The sequence below is a fragment of the Kuraishia capsulata genome, genomic scaffold, assembly GCF_000576695.1.
Source record: "Kuraishia capsulata CBS 1993 genomic scaffold, Kuraishia_capsulata_scaffold_2, whole genome shotgun sequence".
NCBI classification, from domain to species: Eukaryota; Fungi; Ascomycota; class Pichiomycetes; order Pichiales; family Pichiaceae; genus Kuraishia; species Kuraishia capsulata.
In genome coordinates this window covers 204,843-220,709 of record NW_019172951.1, presented here as the reverse complement: position 1 = coordinate 220,709, position 15,867 = coordinate 204,843, and the positions used below count along the sequence as shown (strand labels likewise).

Below are 15,867 nucleotides of genomic sequence, written 5' to 3'. Positions count from 1 at the left end.
CTGCGAGCCGTGCTTGATGACTCAGAGAGACTCGTTATATGGGATAGATGTGTGTCACTGTTAGCTACAGTAGGTGACCAGATCAGAATCGATTGCAACACCAAAGGAGTTGTGCTTTCGAGTCTGAACCAGGCTAACACCAGTCTGTTGAGCTGTCGGTTTGACCAGCCCTTTTTCGCAGAATTCCACTTGGCCCAGCAGGAGTCACACCTTGCTATCTCCTCGCGTAACCTGTCAATTTTATTTAATGGGTCCGGGTTCGGTGCTAGTGATGCAAACAACACGTTGGTGACACTAGAAGTGTCTTCGGAGCAGACCCAGCTGGAGGTGGAGATACTGAGCCGAAACAAGGTGCAGAAGCATTATGCACTGGACCTTTCGGTGGTTTCTGTGAACCACGAGTACGGTTCTGCATTGAATCAAAGAGACGCGTTTGTTACCGGTGGAGCAAATCGTGTTCAGATATCCAATTCCATTGTGAAAGAGTTTTTGTCGATATTTCCTACGAACCTGGAGGATTTCAAGGTGGAGGTTGATTTTTCGAAACAATGGCTCACACTGTATGGGTTTAACAGACAGTACACCTTGACCAACCCGAAAAACGTGGAGAAAGAGAGCCTGATAACCCGTCAAGCTATGAGCCTTGCAATTGACGTAAAGTGGGCTGATTTGCAAGTGCATGAGTTTTCAGATTGGGCCGTTCAGAGTGGTGAGCTACTTGGGTTAAGTTTCAGGCTCAAGGATTTCAAGAGCTTTGTCAGTCTGCTGGATAGACTGGCTCCGTCCACGGACGATCTCGATCCCATGGCCTACGTTGAGTTTCTGTTTGAGAAGCCCGGTGGAAACATCGTGGTTACACGTGAGTTTGAAAATTACCGGCTGGATCTGTGTATTTTGACTGATTCTGGTTCTGTTTCAACCGGACTGGTCAAGCCAGTAGCTGCGAGGCAGAAGGCACAGGCCCAGGCCCAGGCCCAGGCTCAGGCCCAGACCCAATCTCATAATCAAAATCGTGCTGATCCAAACATTGAAGCGGTTCAGCTGGACTTGGCTGCTTTGGCTGCAGAGAACGATCAAGTGTACTGGTTAAACGAGAGATACCATTCCACCACCGTGATCAACGATGATGACGAATTTGGACCCACACAGAGCGTGGTGAAGCCAAAGGGGCTATTTGATTAGAAAAATCATCACACGAAAAGGATCCTATGATTGAGAAAGCAGTGTCTGCATTGAATGTGTATAAATCGCTATGTAAACCTAATAGATTGTGATGAGACCAAGCACCAAGAGAGCAGTCAAACAACTAATCAAACTAATCAAACGAGTAGTCCAAACCAGCAAATCGGAATTGTCCCAATCAATCACTCCACTCAGTTTGCAATATTCTTCTTGCTCAAGTAAGTGTAATCCACAAATCTGTAAAGTTGGCCCAATTGCGCAAACTCATTGACGAAGTGGCAGCCAAATAGCAAGTAATTGGCAGGCGTCACTGCCATAGCGTATCTCATGAAAACAGCGGAGTACAGAACAAGCGAGACCGTCATTGGTCCACTAATAACATCTGGCGGTTTGTTCTGCAGGTCCATAACAGCGGCGATTGGGATTCCAAAGTTGGACACTGGTCCCCAGAAGTGTGTCGTGAACACCATCTTCAGCGTGTCCTTGCTTATCATGTTCTGAAAGAACTTGGAGGTGGTAGAACCTGCTTTGGTAGACATGGTTTGATTGAGCTATTCGTACCTTTGAATTTTTCTCAGCAGTCTGTATAGATAGACCAAGCTTTGCAAAGGGAGAAACCCAATTCGTTCGATGGGTCTTTCTTCCTCCCTGGACCGGTTTCCGGGTGGGGTACGCCCCGCTCTTGGCGTGTGGTGACCAAAGTAGAGTTTCTGTGGGTCGTGTGCGGATCGCAAAAGGGCACATCAAGTTCGCTTCAGGCTTATCATCACCTCCACGATGTGTCCTTTGAAGAACACAATTGAACAAGACAATCGCTCCATGTCAATATCGTTTCAACCAGAGCTGGTGCGGGCGAGACTGCGGCCGTTTGGCATCTCGTTTGAGAAGTCGCTGACGGATCTCATAAAAGGAATTCGTCTCAATAACTCGAACCCTGAACGGTTGTACAAGTTCTTGGAGGATTCAATTCAGGAGTGCAAAGATGAGCTGAAAACGAACGATTCAGAGCTGAAGTCTATGGCTGTACTCAAATTGGCCTACTTGGAGATGTACGGCTTTGATATGTCGTGGTGTTCCTTTCAGGTGCTTGAGGTGATGTCCTCCTTCAAGTTCCAGCATAAGCGTATCGGGTATCTTGCTGCTTTGGAGATCTTTATGGGCAACCCCAACGACGACGCGTTGATGCTTATGACAAATTTGCTGAAGAAAGACCTTCATTCAAGCAATTACGTGGAAACTGGACTTGCTCTCAGTGGAATTGCCACCATTGTGACACCAGATTTGGCCCAGGATATTTGCGAAGACATCGTGAAGATGCTGAACCATTCAAAGCCGTTCATCCGCACGAAATCGGTGTTGGCGATGTACAAAATCTTTTTGAAGTATCCAGAAGCCTTGAGAAATTACTTCCCCAGAGTTGAAGAGAAGCTTAAGGACGAGGACACTAGCGTTGTCAGTGCTACTGTCAACGTGATCTGCGAGTTGAGCACTAAGAACCCCAAAAATTACATCGATTTGGTGCCGCAGTTATTTGAGTTATTTCTCAATTCGAACAACAACTGGATGATGATTCGTCTGCTGAAGCTTTTCTCTTCCCTCTCTTTGGTTGAGCCTAGACTAAAGTTCAAGCTTCTTCCAGAGATCCTGAAGAAAATGCAAAACACACAGGCATCTTCCCTGGTTTACGAGTGTATCAACTGTATACTCACTGGAAGGATGCTCACGCCTGCTGATGAACACATTGCTGAGATGATCATCGACGAGCTGGTGGCTTTCTTCCAGAGCGACGACCAGAATTTGAGATACGTCGGACTGCTTGCCTTTATCAAGACCGTGAGGATCTACAAGAAGTTCATCAGAAAGCACGAGAAGGTTGTTCTTGCCGCTATCGATGACGAAGATCTAACCATCAAGGGTAAGGTGTTGGACATTGTGCACTATCTCGTTACAGCCGACAACATCGTGACCGTGGTCCAGAGATTGCTGATGGAGTTGATTCCCATTGATGAGGCTGACCAGCATGGGGAATCACAATCACAGCATCAGGCCATTCCAGATTCTCTCAAGCTTCAGATCATCACCGAGATACTGAAGATCTGTTCTGCCGAGAACTACGCGAGCGTGCCCTCTTTCGAATGGTATTTGGCAGTGCTGAAGGACTTAATGAGACTCAACAAAATAAATAAAGTCAAGGGTGTGGATAAACTTGTTTCGGAAACGTTTATCGACATTGCTATCAGAGTTCCTTCTATGAGGTCAGCAGTCTACAAGGTGTGCATCGACTACTGTATCACCGATGCTGAAGACCAAAAGAACCTCACGAACGGCCTCAAAAACTTTGTTTGGATTCTTGGTGAGTACTATATCGACTATATCCAAGATGATGAGGACGATGACAAGCTTAATGGGTACCAGATAATTGCCGATATCGTATCGCAACCTGGGATTCTCGATCTTGCAGACTCTCCCCTCTCCGATGACACTCTGGCTATCTTTATTAGCTCGTTGGTTAAGCTGTTTGCCGCTTTTGCGAACGAGGGTTTGGGAAACCAGAGCTACGAGTTCGATCCCGACTCTTGGGATCTTAGACGCTACGAGGCTCTCATTGAACTGAACTCCAAGCTGATCAAGTGGCTATCGAACTTTGAACAATGCATCAACTTCGAGATACAGGAAAGAGCCTGTTCCTTTTTGGAAGTCCTGAAACTGTTGAATGAGTCTCTTAGGACGCACATCACACACGAAGGACCTCCGCCTCCACCAACATTCCTGACCAAGGCGCTGCCTTCGATGTTCAACTCTTATCCGCTTAAGCCAATAGGTGTCTCTGTTCAGGCCAAGATCCCCAAACCAACAGATTTGGACCTTGAACTGGTGATTGATGCCAGTTCCTGGGAAGCTCTTTCAACTTTGGCGTTGGACTCTACTTTTGACAATGCTTCAGACTCTGAAGCCTCGCTGTTTTCGGGCAACGGATCTGAGCCCGAATCCGAAATAGATCTTATCGACCAAGATTCGGTCACGGAAGTGGTGGAGGATGTTTCAAAGAGAAAAAAGGAGAGATTGGCCAGATTGAAGGACGATCCGTACTACATTTCGCTGGATTCGGACAGCAATGTGCCTTCCTCAAAGTCGTCCACACCTCCAAAGACTGCGAATGGGGCCAAGAAGACGAAAACAGCCACCAAGACAAAACCAAAACCTATCAGGAGAGAGAAAGTACTGATTTTGGACGACGAAGAAGGCGGCGATGTGGTCTCAGACCCGGAAACGAAGCCTGTGAAATCCAGAAAGAAGAAACTGATAATCGACTCATCCAACTTGGACAACTTCGACATCACTGCTGAACAACCTGGTGACGTGGCAGGTGCCTACGAAGTGGAGCAACTGAGAAAACAACTGGTTGCAGAAAGTGCTGCTGGCATACAAACCGAGGTCCCAAAGGCAAAAACCAAAGTCACCAAGAAGAAGAGCGGTACCAAGAAGAAAGGGTCCAAGAAACTCCCAGAAGAGTCCGCTCTGAAAACGGAAAAGAAAAAGAAAAGAAAGGCAATTATAGATGAATAAACGGAGCCATTTTCAAATTTTAATGCATCTGATGACTACGAAAACCTGAAAACATTGTTCAGTCTATTACGCTCTAAAGATTTTGCCCTCAATGAAGTAGGCTGCCTTCATGGTTTGTTCCATGAAAGTCAAAGTCAGAATTGTGTGTGGTGCAATTCTCAACAGCTGGGCTCCGAAACCTTTGTAAAGGGCGAAGATACCTTCTGATTTGACGGTCTTGATCAGACAGTCGATAGGACCGGAATACAGATTTCCACGCTGATTGTAGACTCTGGTGAGTAGCACATCCCATGGGTTCATCACTACTCCCACTCCGAGACCAGAAATGGTGGATGAGGCCAAGTGAAGCGCAGGTCCCTCGGTAATTATTTCGTTGGAGACCAGCTCGCCCTTGACGAAGTTGTAGATCGGCAACTGAACCGAAGAACCAGCTCCGGTTCTTAGAATCGCGGCATCGACACCACGGAAAAGTCCTTTGAAGCCTTCTTTTGAGTAGATCTGGGAAAGACCATCCCACATCGACTTATAGTGGGTTTGCTGACCAATCTGGATGGCAGGTGAATAGGATTGCATTCTGGTCTTGATCAGGTAAAGTGGAGATCCCACAATGGCACCCGCAATTCCTGAACTGGCTCCAGCAATCACATTAATTGGAATTGACTGCTTAGCAACCGCATCTTCTCCAGCAAAAACGAACTCGTTGATTGTCTTTCTGAATGGCTCGTATAATCCCAGTCTACACCCATTCAGACCTATCTGGTAGATGTAAGCGCAAAAGAGACCTTTTTGGGTTCCTCTTAATCCCTCGTTCTTGTAGATGACTCCAAGGGCCTGGATTGGATTTTTGTAGGGTCTTGGAGCCGTAGAATCCTTGGCCAGTTCACCCTGTAGCTGCATACGGGTCTTGACCAGTTCGATCGGGTTGGTCACGGTGACTGCACCACACGCCGCTATTCCACCAGCCAAAAACCCACCCAACGTGGAAACCTGTTGCGAAGCACTCTTTTCAGACATCTCGTGGTAGTCAGGTAATTTTAATGGGCTCTTATATGCTCGGGTTTGCTCGTGTGCGGGTTCAAAGGTTGAGTTTCAATCCCCTCCTTGAAAAGTTCACGAAGCAGTCCCCGAACCGATGCAGGAAGTGTGTTGATCAATTACAAGGACTTCCTTTACCCGAAGCATGCGTTTAGTATGCTATTGAATTTATGGTACTGAATAGATTATTGATGCAGCAACTTGGGAAAATACCGGTGGTTTTCATCACACCTAAGCTAATGCATCTATCAAAGCACTTCTGGCATCACAAATGTCATCCTCCTCATCACTGACTGCTTCACCGAAGCCTGTCATTGACTCCATGTTTCCTTCAGCCACAGTGCTCTGAACATATTCCTTCAGAGATTTCGAAGAGTTATAATCGTCAATCTCCATGGATGCCACTGTGGTTAACACTGGGTCCGATCCCAGCTTGAGAACCTTGGGGGATTGCAAAAACCCGTCGGACCTGGTGGACGCGTTTCTAACATGGTGATGGTGCTTTCTCTGAGGATGCAATGTCCACGAAAAAGACTTCGACTTTCTCTTGATGATAGCTTTCCCCGAGGAGTCAACTTCCAGAGACAGTCTCACCGGAAGCATGGGTTTCGAGGATCTCCGCCTTTGTTGGCTATCCGCCTGCAAGGCTTTGGTCTGGTGAACTTGAAGGTGATGGTGATACTGCTGTTGGGGCAGAATTTGTGGTTGAGTCGTCTGTTTCTGTGTTTGAGTATCTGCCCTCAACGGGGTGATCAACATGTTTGGATCATTTGAGTGGAACGATTCCCTTATCTTGACTCCACCTCTTGGAGTCTTGATAATATCCTCGAATTTTATAGGTTTAACCGATAGCTGCACAACATCACCATGGCCATGCACCCCGCCCACGTTCATCTCGTCAAAGTTCCTTCTCATCACAGGGGTTGTCGGTAGGTTGTAGTATGCGTTATACATGGGAGAGGATCGTATCACGTTGGAGAAGTGCGACGTTGGTGTGAGCGGCGAGTAGTACGGCGAGGAGGCCAAAGTCTCCATATATGTGGTCTCTGAACTTTGTGTGCTCTGAGCAGATCCCGGATGATGCTGCTGATGTATTGATGGAGAGTGGAAAGAGGTTTTGCGCTTCTTGACCATTGGAGAAGGCAGCAGCATCGAGGGGTCAACGTGCAAATAGCCGTTCTGGTGAGTTAGCTGAGGTGGCTGAAGTTGGAGTGGAAGCAGCAAGCCTGGAGTTCTCTCTTCATCCCTTCCCTCATATACCACTGACAAATCTCTATTTGGTATGGTCGGCGTGAGGGAGTTCAAGACGGTTGCTAACTTTGCATGGGTCTTGCTGGCCATCACCGTTGGTGTGATTGGAGAGGTCTTTGTCTCCGTTCTCGCGGCTGACTGTGGGGTTGACCTTGCAGAGTTTGATCTTGAAGAAGCGGTAGCTGTTGAGGCCATGCTGGGCCTTCTTCCTCTTGATCTTTCTGGAGACACCTTCATTACAGGTGAAAGAGTATTTGGAGCTCCGTTTCTCAAGGCAGCAGCTGAGTTCATCGAAGCAGAAGAGGTTATGTTGAAACTTGCCATTGGGAGTTGGTTCATACGTATCTGTGTTCCCTCAATGACCTTTTTGGGTAGACGGCCTCTTCTTTTCTTACCTGTAATTTCTGCCATCATTGGCTGCTGTTCATCTTGAAATTGGAACTGTGTCTTGTTGAGACGCTCATTCATGGTGTGGGTGGCAACTCGTGATATATTGGCGGAAATTGTGGAATCTCTTTCAGTTTCAGCCGTATGATTCTCTTTTGCTGGTTGGAACAATGTATAAGCAGACGAACGTATGATAAGTGTGCAATATTTTCCCTTTAACAATCAAAGGGAGTTTTTCAAAAAACAAGAGATATTTGGAGAAATGAGATGAAAAAAAGAATCAGGTGGCAGCAATAAAGCGTAAAGGTTTCAGACTTGTTTCAGACTTCAGATCCAAAAAGAGTGACGTTGGCCGATCAAGGGATAGATCACACGGACAGCTTCAAAGGGAACCAAAGGCTGTGGCAGAGTAAATGAGGAGCTTTGATGAATATTTCAGCACAGCTGAGAGAAAGAATAAACTGTAAACAGAAGGTATCCCCCTTGTAACTAAAGAACACAAGAGTCCTTTCCAATCCGTAGATTCAGGGAGGTTTTCGAATCTGAAGTTTTTAGCAATTTGTCCAATTCTGGAAATTTTGGTTGGGGCACGTTTTTGTGACACAATTTAACCCAATTGAGAAATATTCCTATTTGGGACAACGCGTCGCGCGTGCTTCGTTCGATGCTGAGGCTGGGCCTTGGTTCAACTCACGCCTTGATGTTTGCCGCACAGCTGTGAGGCGGGAAAGACAGCAGCAGACCATACTAGCCCAAGAATGCTGAAAAGAATCAAGAATGTGTAAATAAAAGCCCTCATTCGGCAATTGGGTAATTATCACAGTGGTACGGTGGGCCAATTAGCGGCTTGACGGCTGTCGTATATTATGGAAAACTGGCGATGTGACTCTATAGATTATTAGCAAGAACTTCTGACACAAACTTGCCACTTTCCCTCGGTATCATTACAATTCCGGCCTTGGCCATACTCAGATAGCTCATCTCAAACATCTCGGCCTCTCCTCTGAGGTCTGCATTATGTATGAGCTTTGAAGCAACACCAGCAACAATTCCCTTGGAGTCGACAGGCAGCTTCGAGAGATCTATCACCACCGGGATGAAAACATCTGAGCTGGAGCCTACCAGGTACTTGGACTGGAATCCGAGTTTGGACCTCGTTCTGTGGGATTTGGGAAGAACCAAGGCCACCTCCTGGGAGGAGGCCCTGGTGATAGCAAAGTATTCGGGGAAAGATTCTGTGGTTAATGCAGATCCAAACTCCGGCGGGTTCACCGGAAACTTGGCCAAGGCGGTGGCTGTGGTAGTGATCGTTTTAGAACAGGATCCAGACCTGGCACCAGTAATTAGCAGCTTTGCATGGGTATGAACGTGTGGCTTGATACCAGCCGTCTTAAATACCTTGAACGTTCTGGATTCTAAATTTTCTTCTGGAAGGTCATTCCCTGTTATGCTATCCTGCAGGGAAGGTTTTCTGGAGCTTGGGGCCGAGGACTCGACTGGTGCCATAGAGGATGGAGATGGTGGAGTAGACACGGCGGTACGGTCAACCATATACGACCCACTGATATCTGAAAAATGGAATCCCTTCACCTCCAATGCGGAAACAACCTTCTCCCTGGCATTCTCTGGGATCAAGACGATATCAGAGAAGTAGTTGCTGATGAAGAAAATAGAGATTCCTGCCTCTGAAAGGGGTTGTGTCAATTCCAGCACTCTCTTTCCTATGCTTAACCCATCGCCTCCAACCTGTAGAGCCAAGTAACTATCCGGCAGCACCTGGGCACGTGAGTCCTTCGACTCCAAGGGTTGGTCGAAGAGCGATTTGACGAAACTCGAAGAACATATCACTGTCACTTCATCTGGGGTGAACGCAACATGGAGGAATAAGCCATCATCGTCTTCTTCAATAGAGCTATCCTGCGAATGGGAGTCTGAGTCATATCCCGCAGCTTGAGTCCGCGGCTTTGTGGGCGAATTGTCTGTGTTTCTGGACTGTGCCAGTCTAGAGCTGGACATGGTAGAGGATCCTACGCCAGCAGATGAATAGCTCCTGCTATCGTCGTCGTCGTCTTCGTCAGAACTATCGCCACTCACTTTTTCATACTCGGAGTCCGAGTCATGCAGATCATGAGATGCAACATTGTGCAAAAGTTGCAGTATCCCCTGGGAAAAGAGCCAGTATTGCGAACGCGGTATGGACACTATAGAAAGCCGCGTCTTGAAAAGCTGAACCTGGGCATCCATGTTGGATATTTCTGCGTGTAGCTTTCTATGTGGGTGGCTTCCAATCTCGAAATTATCTCTAGCCTTAGATTCGAAAAATAAACGGCAGCCAAGGTTCACAGATGCACTGCTTAGGGGCGGGACCTATTAAAAGAAAACTATGGCCTGCGCTAAAGTTCAATTGAAGCTCAACAGAACGCGTTTTGTTCTGAATAAATAAATATTGCAGAATACGAGTCACTCCTTGTTGAAAATACAAAATTCAGGTCAGGGAGATCAGATGTAGCAAAGACGATACCTTTATTGCAAGATAGCACATGGTGAGTCACATGAGATTGACACATTGGCGTCTGAAAAATTAATTTTTTAGGCTGGCGTGCCCCGCTCCTTTCGTGCGCGGGCCGAGCCCAGGCCATCTAAGCGATAACGAACCGATACTATTGGAGCCTACGCGGTTGAACGGGCTGGAAAGATATGGTTTGAGACAGCAATTGGCAGGAGATATATTGCTGTGATATTCTCAATTGTCTTTGTAAACGGTCTTCGATAATTGAAGTTATGAAAAACCCATGGATACAGCAACTTATTTTGGGTACATTTCTGCAAAAATATGAGAATCTCCGGAAACCAAGAAAATGGTCACCATACGACAACTATTAAAACGCCTTGTATGATTGCTTCTTTGTGAGAGGCACTTATACCAATTTACTGAAGCTCGTAACTCTAATATTTGAGTTTTTCTTCCAGTTCCATGGAATTGTATTGGGAAACCGTTATTATCCTGCCTATTTCTTCTTTGCATTTGTTCACACCCCTCTCCCTCATATCACCGCTTCATCAGCCCATTTAGTCACCTTTATTAAATCTCCAGCATTCAACTTTGCACAATACAACCACATAGTCCGCATTTAATGCTTTTTTCAACTAAATTGAGTGCAAAAACACAGGCTATTCAATACTATCGTGCGAAAACCAGCACTCACCACTGTACTGTGTCAGGCGAAATATGCCATAGTATCTTGGAGGGTTGGCCGAGTGGTCTAAGGCGGCAGACTTAAGATCTGCTGGACATTCCAGTCCGCGCGAGTTCGAACCTCGCATCCTTCACCATTCTATTTTTTTGAAGCTGGTGTTTATTAGCATAAGAGAGAAGTGTCAGAGAAATGAACATACATACAATGGTCTGCTGTTTATTTTTTTGAGTTATCGTTGAAGTTGTTGTATTGAATTGATGATATTGTAATTATTCATGCAGAGCGAAAACTGCAGCTCTCAACTAGTCTACTACAAGAGCAATTGGATAATTGGAAGCAGCAGATGCGATAGCTTTCGTCTCAAAAACAACCAGCCATATGAAGCGGAGAAATATAGTGCGAAAGATCTTGCTTTGTGGTTGAAGGTGAGGAAGCTTCAATGGGTACCCTTTAAAGCTCTGATTCCAGACTTGAAAATTCGTCCTGGCCCTCACCGGGATACTGCCAAACCGGAATCTCAGGCAGCTTGCTAACTGGAGGCTTTCGCGAGCTGCTGTGATTATTTTTTGTAAAATACTCGAGTTCTTCTTGCCAACTTTTCTTATTATAGAGAGAGTCCAGAGTTGACATAGTGACGGACGAGATCATGCTTGATTCTCGGCTTGACTCAATTGAGCTGGAATAGCGTTTATAGAGCATTCTGTCATTTTGGTCATCCTTCTCAGTTTTGTGTTGTGAGCTTGTGCTTGACTCTGCACTTGAGCATGAGCTTGAACTTGTTTTGGTGTTCTCGTCCTTGACGGACTTGATATACTTCCTAAGCATGGTTGCGCGTTGGGAAAGCACAAGCGTCTAAGGTACTTAAGCTCAAAGAGAGGAAAAGGCGTTTATTTAAACAGGACCATCGTCATACAGGAGGTCCTTCTGGGTAGAACTTTAATATTTCCAATTAAGGATAAAAGCATACATTATCATCATGTCGGAAAATGAATGCACCCCGTGCTAAAGGAGAATTCAGGCGCCTTACCAGCTTCCGAACCTAAAATGGCATTGTTTGGGTGCCGGATTATGCCCAGCAAACGATTATTTGGGATTGCACTGAGCTGAGGAGGCTGGGATCAGACACCTAGTTCACGTACTACAATTAAGGCATTTTGCTAACAAGATTCCATTGAAAAATAGGGAATTATAAAGTGTTACAGATAAGAATGACTGACGAGTCGTGAATTCATCACTGAGTGAAAAATAACAAAACGCGTCGTATGTCCCTCGGCTGATGCCCTAGAAAAACTCTAAAGCTTAAGTTAGTACATTGACTAAATCACGGGATTTCGCTTCCATTATGCAGGTAACAACAGTTTGGCAGAGCTGGTCTTCTCAGTTCATTCAGTCTCGAAACATATCAGAAATTTGGGTATACTGGGTCCTCAACATGGAGAGTACAAAAGTTTCCACTCAGACTGGTGCACAGCTTTTCTATCGTCATGTAATTTCGAGAATCCAGAACATCAACAACAAACTCGAAAGTAAGGAGCATAACACAACGGCGTATCAATATAACATACCTTTATCTTCAAGTATCAAATCATCAAATTTTCTCGACGAAGAAGAAAAGAAAAGACGTTAGGAGGGAAGAGCAAAATTTTCTTATATAGGAAGTCTTCGACGGAAGCTGGGAGGATACCGACTAAGTGCTCCATAACCATAAAATGGCATTTACACTACCTGGAGCCGTCCCCAAAGTCCCACACGGATGCGGAAGCCAAATTGCACCCCGATAACGATGAGCACCCCCTTGGACCCCAATCGGGCAGTCTGCAAGCACAAAGGCTGGATAACGGGTTATTCTCGGGGTAAAGCGAGGAGAGTATAAAGCCCGGCAGATGTGCCAAAATTAGGTCTAACCTTGTGACCTCCCAGACATTCTTGTTCAATTGATTGCCAATGTCTTGGAATCCCGAAGATATTCTTTCTAAGCTCACCACTGGTGAGAAGGTCAACCTCACTGCAGGATCTGATTTTTGGCACACATACCCCATCCCCAGGCTCGACATTCCAAAGGTTCGGCTCTCTGATGGCCCCAATGGACTGAGAGGAACCAAGTTCTTCAAAAGTATACCATCAGGATGTTTCCCATGTGGAACATCTTTGGGTGCCACTTTCGACAAGTCTTTATTGAGAGATGTTGGCGAGCTCATGGCCCAAGAGGCCAGGGCCAAGGGTGTGCACGTGATGCTGGGCCCCACCATAAACATACAGAGGTCTCCACTTGGAGGCCGTGGATTTGAGTCCTTCAGCGAGGACCCTTTCTTGTCTGGTTTGGTTTGTGCTGCAGTGGTCAATGGTGTTCAATCAAAGGATATTTTGGCAACTATCAAGCATTTTGTCTGCAACGATCTAGAGGATCGTAGACTGGCCTCCAATTCGATCGTCACCGAAAGGGCTTTACGTGAGGTGTATCTCAAGCCGTTTGAAATTGCCATCAGAGATTCAAAACCTGCTTGTGTAATGACAAGCTACAACAAGGTCAATGGAGAGCACGCATCCGACTCGGAGTTCTTGCTGAAGAAGGTTCTAAGAGGGGACTGGAAATTTGACGGATTAGTGATGTCTGACTGGTGCGGCACCTACTCCATCAACCAGGCTTACCGTGCGGGAATGGACTTGGAGATGCCAGGATTGCCTAGATTTCGCAAGCAGGATACACTTTTGTTCTTGGAGGAGTCCAATGGAATTGATATGGACGATGTTGATGATTGTGCGTTGAGAGTGCTGAAGATGGTTCATCGTACACTAAAGTCTGGTGTTCCCTCTGATGGTGCGGAAACCACAGAAAACAACACTCCCAAGACAAGTGCGAGGCTCAGATCAATTGCTGCCCAAGGTATAGTTTTGCTGAAGAATGAGACCAATCTGCTGCCTCTTTCCAAGAGTGACGATGTTGCTGTTATTGGTCCGAATGCATTCATGTCTGCTTATTGTGGAGGTGGCTCAGCTTCTCTGAGGCCTTATTATACTGTGACTCCTTTTGAGGGTATTTGCAATGTCCTTGGGTCCACACCAGAAACCGCCATTGGTTGCTTCAGTGACAAGAAGATTCCCCAGATTCCATTGAAGCACCCAGAAACCGGTAAGCCTGGCTATGTTGCAAAGATGTATCTCAAGCCTCATGGATTTGAAGGAGACAGAATCTTGGTTGACGAACACGTTTTGGACACCACCAGACTGCATTTCTACGACTATACCCACCCTAAAATCCACCACTCCGAATTCTATGCCGTCCTGGAGGGAACTTTCACACCTGAAGAGTCTGGAGATTACGTATTCGGAACCACAGTCGTTGGTGCGTGCAAGATCTACCTAGATGGTGAACTAATCATCGAGCACCGCACTTCAGAAGACGATTATGGTGCTTTCTTTACCGAAAACACGGTCGAGAAGAAAACTACATTGCCGTTGGAAGCAAAGAAGACCCACAGGATTAAAGTTGAATTTGACAGTGCTGCAACTCTTGACATGCCAATCAGCGAGGAGTGTGGCGGTGGGGCCGTCAGCTTTGGATGTCACAGGATCTTTGATCCTAAGGAGGAAATTGCCAAAGCGGTTAAAGTGGCTCAATCTCACGATAAGGTAATACTTTGTATTGGCTTGCACCAAGAATGGGAGTCTGAAGGATTTGATCGTCCAAACATGGACTTACCTCCTCACATGAACGAGCTGGTGGATGCCATTCTCGAAGCAAACCCGAATACGGTGATTGTAAACCAAAGTGGTACCCCGGTTGAGATGCCTTGGATCTCAAAGGCAACTACATTGTTACAGGCATGGTTTGGGGGTAATGAGTTGGGAAACGCCATTGGAGATGTCATCTTTGGAGACGTCAATCCTTCGGGAAGACTTCCTCTGACATTCCCCATCAAGTGCAAGGATAACCCTGCATATCTCACATTTAGGACCGACGGAGGTAACGTCGTGTATGGGGAGGACATCTATGTGGGATACAAGTACTACGAAGCGCTGGAAAGGGAGGTCATGTTTCCTTTTGGCCATGGACTTTCTTACACCACTTTCCAGTACGACAATGTTGAAGCAGTCCTGATCGATTCGAAGTTGCAGGTTTCTCTCCAAGTCACCAACACCGGAGCGAGGAAAGGCTCCGAAGTAGTTCAGATCTACATTGAACCTATTGCTTGCGAAGCAGCTAGACCTGTTAAGGAGTTTAAAGACTTTGGCAAGGTGACATTGGAGGCTGGCGAGAGCACACCTTTGAAGTTTGAGATCTCTTCCAAAGATGCTTTTTCATATTGGGATGGAGACAAAAAGAGCTGGTGTTTGGCTGCTGGAGAGTATCATGTGTGCATTGCCAAGTCGAGCGCGGATGTGGTCATTAAGAAGGTGATTAAGTTGGACACCACGTCGTTCTGGAGGGGGATTTGAGCGACATGAAGGGGTTCGACCCAAAAAAGCTGAAAAGCTAAAGGAGACTTCCCCTAGCCACTATTTATAGACATCAGTAAAGATAACCAACTTATAAAAGCAGTATCCATGGTTAGAAACATACAACACAATTTCTGACTCTTTGCTTTTTATTCTGAAATATCGTCTGAAGGGATGTGGCCCCAGCGAAGGGATGAAACCTAAACTTCATACCCCCAGCCACCGGTGGGCTTGCACTGAAAACCACCGCGATCCCGAGTGCTAAGAAAATAGCCAAAAAATCGAGCCTTGCTTAGGCTGTCCTCTGGAAACAAGACTGCTCAATTTTCGAGTTTAAAGCTTCTTCTATGACCCATTTTGGCACATTGAATGCGTCTGTTCAACAGCCAATGTAAGCGAGCACACGCGGCTCACTAAACGCTGGCAATGCCTAAGAAGCTAGCCATACGAATTACCACATGCAGGAGGATCACAGAACAATAAGCTAGTGAAGCACGGTGGAGAATGTGGAGAGTGGTCCAATTAGCAGAGAGGGCAGAAGGGGGAGGATATGCACGAATGCATATGAGCCAAAACTTTTCAGACGCGACCGATCTGAACCTACGGGCCGTTTTGGGAAATCAGTCTTGGTCTGCGAATTCTGTCTGAGTTCGAGGCAGGGCTGGCTCATCTGAAAAATTTGCTGAGGCTTATTTGCCGCGACTTGGATTCTGGACTGAGACGCCTGTCGAGAGATAATCCTAACAATCCCCCCTTCCAAAAAGCATGCTTTTATTTTATCTCTGCCAAAGTGTTCCTACGAAGCCTGAGC

At 46.3% G+C, this 15,867-nt stretch overlaps 10 protein-coding genes across 10 annotated transcripts in view; 3 read left to right on the top strand and 7 right to left on the bottom strand.

The window, feature by feature from the left end:
* The window catches only part of KUCA_T00001394001 (uncharacterized protein), a gene marked incomplete at both ends in the record, with an annotated part of 1,612 nt that extends 430 nt beyond the window's left edge, over nucleotides 1–1,182 (top strand). The window contains one exon of the mRNA XM_022603567.1: nucleotides 71–1,182. Coding sequence (XP_022457436.1) covers nucleotides 71–1,182 — 1,112 coding nt within the window. The remainder of the gene's footprint in view (nucleotides 1–70) is intronic.
* Nucleotides 1,183–1,373: 191 nt separating this feature from the next.
* Nucleotides 1,374–1,721, bottom strand: KUCA_T00001393001 (uncharacterized protein; the record flags this gene model as incomplete). The annotated part of the gene is made up of 1 exon (XM_022603566.1): nucleotides 1,374–1,721. One exon carries the CDS (start codon nucleotides 1,719–1,721, stop codon nucleotides 1,374–1,376), a length of 348 nt encoding a protein of 115 aa, XP_022457435.1.
* Nucleotides 1,722–2,001: 280 nt separating this feature from the next.
* On the top strand, nucleotides 2,002–4,749 carry KUCA_T00001392001 (uncharacterized protein; the record flags this gene model as incomplete). The annotated part of the gene is made up of 1 exon (XM_022603565.1): nucleotides 2,002–4,749. The coding sequence occupies one exon, from the start codon at nucleotides 2,002–2,004 to the stop codon at nucleotides 4,747–4,749; it is 2,748 nt and encodes a 915-aa protein (XP_022457434.1).
* Nucleotides 4,750–4,815: 66 nt separating this feature from the next.
* On the bottom strand, nucleotides 4,816–5,763 carry KUCA_T00001391001 (uncharacterized protein; the record flags this gene model as incomplete). Its single annotated transcript, XM_022603564.1, has 1 exon — nucleotides 4,816–5,763. One exon carries the CDS (start codon nucleotides 5,761–5,763, stop codon nucleotides 4,816–4,818), a length of 948 nt encoding a protein of 315 aa, XP_022457433.1.
* Nucleotides 5,764–6,015: 252 nt separating this feature from the next.
* Nucleotides 6,016–7,503, bottom strand: KUCA_T00001390001 (uncharacterized protein; the record flags this gene model as incomplete). The annotated part of the gene is made up of 1 exon (XM_022603563.1): nucleotides 6,016–7,503. The coding sequence occupies one exon, from the start codon at nucleotides 7,501–7,503 to the stop codon at nucleotides 6,016–6,018; it is 1,488 nt and encodes a 495-aa protein (XP_022457432.1).
* An 807-nt stretch (nucleotides 7,504–8,310) lies between these two features.
* On the bottom strand, nucleotides 8,311–9,666 carry KUCA_T00001389001 (uncharacterized protein; the record flags this gene model as incomplete). Its single annotated transcript, XM_022603561.1, has 1 exon — nucleotides 8,311–9,666. One exon carries the CDS (start codon nucleotides 9,664–9,666, stop codon nucleotides 8,311–8,313), a length of 1,356 nt encoding a protein of 451 aa, XP_022457431.1.
* A 927-nt stretch (nucleotides 9,667–10,593) lies between these two features.
* Nucleotides 10,594–10,746, bottom strand: KUCA_T00001388001 (uncharacterized protein; the record flags this gene model as incomplete). The annotated part of the gene is made up of 1 exon (XM_022603560.1): nucleotides 10,594–10,746. The coding sequence occupies one exon, from the start codon at nucleotides 10,744–10,746 to the stop codon at nucleotides 10,594–10,596; it is 153 nt and encodes a 50-aa protein (XP_022457430.1).
* Nucleotides 10,747–11,069: 323 nt separating this feature from the next.
* Nucleotides 11,070–11,444, bottom strand: KUCA_T00001387001 (uncharacterized protein; the record flags this gene model as incomplete). Its single annotated transcript, XM_022603559.1, has 1 exon — nucleotides 11,070–11,444. The coding sequence occupies one exon, from the start codon at nucleotides 11,442–11,444 to the stop codon at nucleotides 11,070–11,072; it is 375 nt and encodes a 124-aa protein (XP_022457429.1).
* An 896-nt stretch (nucleotides 11,445–12,340) lies between these two features.
* On the bottom strand, nucleotides 12,341–12,817 carry KUCA_T00001386001 (uncharacterized protein; the record flags this gene model as incomplete). Its single annotated transcript, XM_022603558.1, has 1 exon — nucleotides 12,341–12,817. One exon carries the CDS (start codon nucleotides 12,815–12,817, stop codon nucleotides 12,341–12,343), a length of 477 nt encoding a protein of 158 aa, XP_022457428.1.
* A 310-nt stretch (nucleotides 12,818–13,127) lies between these two features.
* KUCA_T00001385001 (uncharacterized protein) lies at nucleotides 13,128–15,056 on the top strand (the record flags this gene model as incomplete). Its single annotated transcript, XM_022603557.1, has 1 exon — nucleotides 13,128–15,056. One exon carries the CDS (start codon nucleotides 13,128–13,130, stop codon nucleotides 15,054–15,056), a length of 1,929 nt encoding a protein of 642 aa, XP_022457427.1.
* Between the last annotated feature and the right edge of the window lie 811 nt (nucleotides 15,057–15,867).